The sequence below is a fragment of the Dama dama genome, chromosome 20, assembly GCF_033118175.1.
Source record: "Dama dama isolate Ldn47 chromosome 20, ASM3311817v1, whole genome shotgun sequence".
NCBI classification, from domain to species: Eukaryota; Metazoa; Chordata; class Mammalia; order Artiodactyla; family Cervidae; genus Dama; species Dama dama.
In genome coordinates, this window is record NC_083700.1 from 99,842,937 (window position 1) to 99,849,037 (window position 6,101).

The 6,101-nt window shown below is 43.2% G+C and overlaps 1 protein-coding gene across 1 annotated transcript; it reads right to left on the reverse strand.

Annotated features, from left to right (window-relative positions):
• Positions 1-2,167: 2,167 nt before the first annotated feature.
• Positions 2,168-3,100, reverse strand: LOC133040003 (olfactory receptor 2A12-like). The gene has a single exon (XM_061119760.1). It carries the CDS (start codon positions 3,098-3,100, stop codon positions 2,168-2,170), a length of 933 nt encoding a protein of 310 aa, XP_060975743.1.
• Positions 3,101-6,101: the final 3,001 nt, after the last annotated feature.

Sequence of the window (6,101 nt, forward strand, 5' to 3'; positions counted from 1 at the left end):
TACAGGGAATCAGAGATACTGGTAAAGCTGGATTAAAACCCTGATAGCTTCCTTGATTGCTCCCTTTTTTGCCTACACACCCAAGTCATCACATGCTCTTGCTTCTTTCCTTGTCACTTCAGCACTTCCCCACTCACTGCCACCATTAAGCCTAGGACCTCAGAAATTATGCCTAGGTCTAGCCCACTAAATGTTGCTCTTTAATCCAACACTCTCATCCATGGTCCCAGGTCATTCTTCTGAATATACTATGGCACCCTCTCTCCTCTACTCTGGTCTGCATCCCAGGTTCTTAAAAATAGAGGTTGTTTATCTTTAAAATAAAATCTATTATCATCTTCAATTATGAACTCTGTTACTATCTATCCAAGTAGAGAGACAAACAAAACCTCATCACATCACCCACAAGACTCTCACTCTCCATTATCCTGATTCCTGACTCGAGATGTAGCAGAGCCACCAGGTAGACTCCACACCTTCTGGAAGGAACTCCAAGAGCCAATAACACCTCTTCCCCAGTATCCAGGCAACCCCCTTCCCCACAAAGGCAAAAGCAGGAAGCTCTCAAAAGTTTTAAGTCCCTTCCACCAGCCACATAGCTTCTTACCCTCTCCCAAGATGGAGGAACCCTCCAACAGCTTTTGGGACCCTTCATTTTCTGCCTGAAACCTCCTGGAAAAGTTGTCTGGAACTTTGCCACAACATTGGTGCCGTGGTACTCACCTACCTAAATCCCTCCTTAGCTCAGCCGTGTTACATCTCTCATCCGCAAGACATCTGAGCCATCAATGAGGCCTGAAAGTAAGATGGATTCCCATGTTAACTCTGAGGCTTGTGCCAGGGTTCTTATAGAGTCTCATATGTCATTTGGGTCCCTTAAAAGAATCAGAAGCACTGTTTAAAATGTACTATAACTGTAACAACTTTAATTCTTCTATGGTTTTGTAATTCGCCCTACAGTTCACAGAAAATACACTAGTTTACTGCATTTGGTTTTATGCATTTCACCTACTGTGACATAGAATTTTGGAGACACAGAGGTCTTAGAGACCTTTCAATTTGAGGTGCTCATTCTATAGATGAATAAAGTGAGATCCAGAGAAAGAAAGTAAATGGCCCAAAGTTACATAACAAGTTAGCAAGGTTGGAACTAGAACCCAGGTCAATTAATGTCAAGTTCTGTTCCTTCCACAAGATGATGTAGAGAATACCATATCAACCCCATAAACCATATTCCTTCCATGCATCAGGCCAGGTCCATGGGTTACATTGGCTCCATATACCATTGACTTAATTTTTGATGTTGGTCACACGTATTTATTACTTTCCTGTACCACTATGATTGCCTACTACTTGACATTCTACTATGTCCATATACCACATCACTTTCAGGTACCACGTTTCATATTAGTTATAGGCATACTATTGGTCCCAGTGCCTTTGTTGTAGATTACATTATCACCCATAGTATTTGTTGTTCTCACTGTAGAGGGAATACACATCCACCCCCAGGTCACATGACTTGTATTACTTTTCTGTGGGAAGAAAATACTTCCTGCCCTTTTGTCAGAAGGCCTAAACATAGGACTTGCTTTGGTCAATAAGATGTCAACAAAGAGATGTGTGTTCAGTTCAGTTCATTTCAGTTGCTCAGTTGTGTCCGATTCTTTGTGACCCCATGGACTGCAGCACACCAGGCCTCCCTGTCCATCACCAACTCCCGGAGTTTATTCAAACTCATGTCCATTGACATATGTGTTACTTTTGAGCAGAAGCTTTAAGAGTCGTCATGTATTTCAGCCATTGCCCATTTCTCTCTCTCATAAGTCTGACCTGTTCCAGATAGGGCCTCCTCCTTCAGGCTGGATCCAAGAATCCCATGGCAGAAGACCACAGTCTACTTACAACTGATTGGAACAGGACAAATAAATGGACTTTTATCGTGTAATCCCATGAGATTATGGAGTTGTTTCTAACTGCACCACAATGTAGAAAGATAATCAAGACAGCAATCCTTAGTTTCATGTTCCACATTTGTTCCACTGACTGAGTACTGTGTGGGTTCTATTGTATAATGTTGGTTTCATATGTTATAGATGCTGTCCCTTTCCTCATCATTGGACACTTTATCCCATACTCCTCCTGTCTCCCAGTTCAGCAGGCCAGTCTACCTCCCCATCACTTTGAGAAAAGCCCTCTTCATGTCCTTATTCCTCAGACTGTAGACCACAGGATTCAGCAGAGCAGTGAAGACATTATAAAAGAGTGATACCTGCTTGTCTTGCTCAGGGGAATAGCTTGCATTGGGCCTCATGTAGAGGTAGGTGGCTGGAGCATAGAAGAATGTGATCACAGTCAGGTGGGAGGCACAGGTGGAGAAAGCCTTGCAGCGGGCCTGCATGGACTTGAACTTGAGAATGGCCTGGGCAATACGGATGTAGGAGGCCACAATGAGGGACAGTGGGGCAACAACCATGAAGACACTGATGACTAGGTCCACCATCTCAATGACGTGGGTATCCAGGCAAGCCAAATCTCGTACTGAAGGGCCTTCACAGAAGTAGTGGTTGACCCTGTTGGGCCCACAGTATGGCAGCCTCATGGTGGAAAAAGTGTGGATCAGAGAGAAGAAGAAACCACAGGCCCAGGTCCCAGCAGACAGCTGTGTGCACAGGCCCCAGCTGAGGATGACAGTGTAACGCAGTGGATAGCAGATGGCCACGTACCGGTCAAAGGCCATGACGACAAATAAAATGCACTCAGTCAGGCCCACGGCACCAAAGATGTACATTTGTAGCCAGCAACCAGCAAAGGAGATGGTCTGAGATTGAGCAAGAAGATGCACCAGCATCTGGGGCACAGTGGTGGTGACACAGCTCATATCCAGCAGGGAGAGGATACAGAGGAAGAAATACATGGGAGTGTGGAGATACATGTCCAGGCATACCAGGGTGATGATGAGCCCATTGCCAAGGACTGAGCTCAGGTAAAGAAGAAGGAAGGCACTGAAGAGGATCCTGTTGGTCGTGGTATCACTGGAGAAGCCAAGCAGGATAAATTCAGAAACCCAGCTTTGGTTCTGCCCTGGAGGCATCCACATTATGGGCCTATAAGAGGATCACATTCATTTAAATGCCATCTAAAATATGATAGTTTAGTAAGATCTGGAGGGAGGCAGCTGTGATTTTAATTCTTGGCCCACCACTTACCTTCTGCCTTGTATAGTTACTTATCTTCTCTGAGCCTCAATCTCCTCAACTATAAAATGTGGCTAATAATACTCATTTCTCAGAGTTTTTAGAAGGAGTTGGGGAGTTGTATGTGAATCATCTCCTACAATGCCTTAAAACACTAAATAGTAGTAAATGCTCATTTGCAATCTCCCCAGGCCTAGTTCCAACCCCTCAGAGGAGAAATTGGTCGCTCAAGTGTCTAATAACAATTAACTTCCACAGTATCTGCTCCAGATCCCCAGCCTGCAGATGCAACCTATCTCTCTGTCTTAGAAATTATTTATCTGGATGTGCAACAAGCCTTTCCTCACCCTGAGCATTTGTCTTTCTGGCAGCTGACAGAGAAGCATTATCAATAGTGGCGCCAGGGCGAGGGTGGAGGGACAGGGGAAACTGTTGGGGGGTGGCTTCCCTGATGGCTCAGATGATAAAAAATGTGCCTACAGTGCAGGAGACCCAGGTTTGATTACTGGGTCAGGAAGATCTCCCAGAAAAAGGAATGGTAACCCATTCTGATGTTCTTGCCTGGAGAATTTCATGGACAGAGTATCCTAGCAATGTGATGATGGAAGGAGGGAGGCACTGAGGTTGGGGCTTCAATTCTCCTTCCTCAGTTGCTCAACTAGAGAGCCACTGGGTTAATAGTGACGAACCACAGTCACATACTCAGGCCACGCACACTCTCCCTACCCAGTGGTCGCTTCTAGGAGAGCTCTGGCTTGTGGCTCCACCCCCACTCCCAGTTCAGTTCAGTTCAGTTCAGTCCCTCAATTGTGTCTAACTCTTTGCAACCCCATGAACTGCAGCACTCCAGGCCTCCCTGTCCATCACCAACTCCTGGAGTCCACCCAAACCTATTTCCATTGAGTCGGTGATGCCATCCAAGCATCTCATCCTCTGTCATCCCCTTCTCCTTCTGCCCTCAATCTTTACCAGCATCAGGGTCTTTTCAAATGAGTCAGCTCTTCGCATCAGGTGGCCAAAGTATTGGAGTTTCAGCTTCAACATCAGTCCCTCCAATGAACACCCAGGACTGATCTCCTTTAGGATGGACTGGTTGGATCTCCTTGCAGTCCAAGGGACTCTCAAGAGTCTTCTCCAACACCACAGTTCAAAAGCATCAATTCTTCAGAGCTCATCTTTCTTTATAGTCCAACTCTCACATCCATACATGACCACTGGAAAAACCATAGCCTTGACTAGCCGGATCTTTGTTGGCAAAGTAATGTCTCTGCTTTTTAATATGCTCTCTAGGTTGGTCATAACTTTCCTTTCAAGGAGTAAATGTCTTTTAATTTCATTGCTGCAGTCACCATGTGCAGTGATTTTGGAGCCCAGGAAAATAAAGTCAGCCACTCTTTCTACTGTTTCCCCATCTATTTGCCATGAAGTGATGGGACCTGATGCCATGATCTTAGTTTTCTGAATGTTGAGCTTTAAGCCAACTTTTTCACTCTCCTCTTTCACTTTCATCAAGAGGCTCTTTAGTTCTTCTTCACTTTCTGCCATAAGGGTAGTGTCATCTGCATATCTGAGGTTATTGCTATTTCTCCTGGCAATCTTGATTCCAGCTTGTGCTTCCTCCAGCCCAGTGTTTCTCATGATGTACTCTGCATATAAGTTAAATAAGCAGGGTGACAATAGCAGACTGTATTCCTGTGGCAGTCACACACTTTTTGAAAAAGTCTGACCTCAGCCTTTTCTCTTTTTTTTTCTGATCAGGGAATATAGTGGTGTCAAGAGCAGGGGGAAGGAGGGAAATAACTCCTAAATCCTTAGTCACTGTGGACTCTTCTTAATCCATAAGGCAGTAGCTGCTTTTTTTGTTTTTAATTGCTACTTCTGGATCTCTTCAAGTCCTTTTTTAAGCCTTTTAGCAGTTATCTACGTTTAACTGGCTAATAATTCTATATAGTAAATTTTCCCTGTTCACATTACTGGCGTGTTCTGTCTCCTTCAGGATCTGAACTGATGCAGATGATAAATCTATGGGGAGTGAATTTGATAAGGAACAGAATGTTATATAATTAAAAGCTATCTATCCATAAAGTAATTATTAATTACAAAAGTAAAAAGTGGTAGCGATCAGTAGAAACTGGACAACATCTTAACTGAGTGATTAAAGACACTGATAAGGAGCAGATAGACACCTGGTGTCTCCATATGTGAAAACCAACAATATATTACTTATATATTGTTTCAGACAAAAAAAAGCAAAACCTGAATCCAATCATGAAAAACCATCAAAGAAACCTAAGTTGAGAAATATTCTGCAAAATAACTAGCTTCTGAAATTGAAAGTTGCTCAGTCATGTCCGACTCTTTGCGACCCCATGGACTATACAGTCCACGAATTCTCCAGGCCAGGATACTGGAGTGGGTGGTTGTTCCCTTCTCTAGGGGATCTTCCCAACATAGGGATTGAACCCCAGTCTCCCGCATTGCAAGCAGGTTCTTAACCAGCTGAGCCACCCTAGTCTTCAAAAAATATCTATCATTAAAGACAAAGAAAGTTCTAATCTGTAATAGAGGCAACAGACTAAAACATGTATAACAACTATTGCAAAATGTAAACCTGGAAGAGTGGAATACTACAAATAACATTAATTTGATAACTGGTAAGCCTAGAATATTAATGAGATTAGTTTAGATAAGAGTACCAGAGTTAAAATTCCTGAGTTTGACAACTATATGTAAGAGAATTCTCTTACATTCTGAAAACTATTCTCTGAAGTATTAAAGGGTAAAGGAACATGATGTTTACAAATTATTCTCAACTAGTTCTGAAAATTACAGTAACAGCAAGCTAAAAATTTAACACATCTTGTCATGGGACATACAGGTTTCTTTGTAGCATTCTTTCAGGTT

Coding starts and splice junctions, on each gene's coding strand:
- LOC133040003 (XM_061119760.1), bottom strand. CDS start 3,100: ATGTGGATGCCTCCAGGGCAGAACCAAAGCTGGGTTTCTGAATTTATC.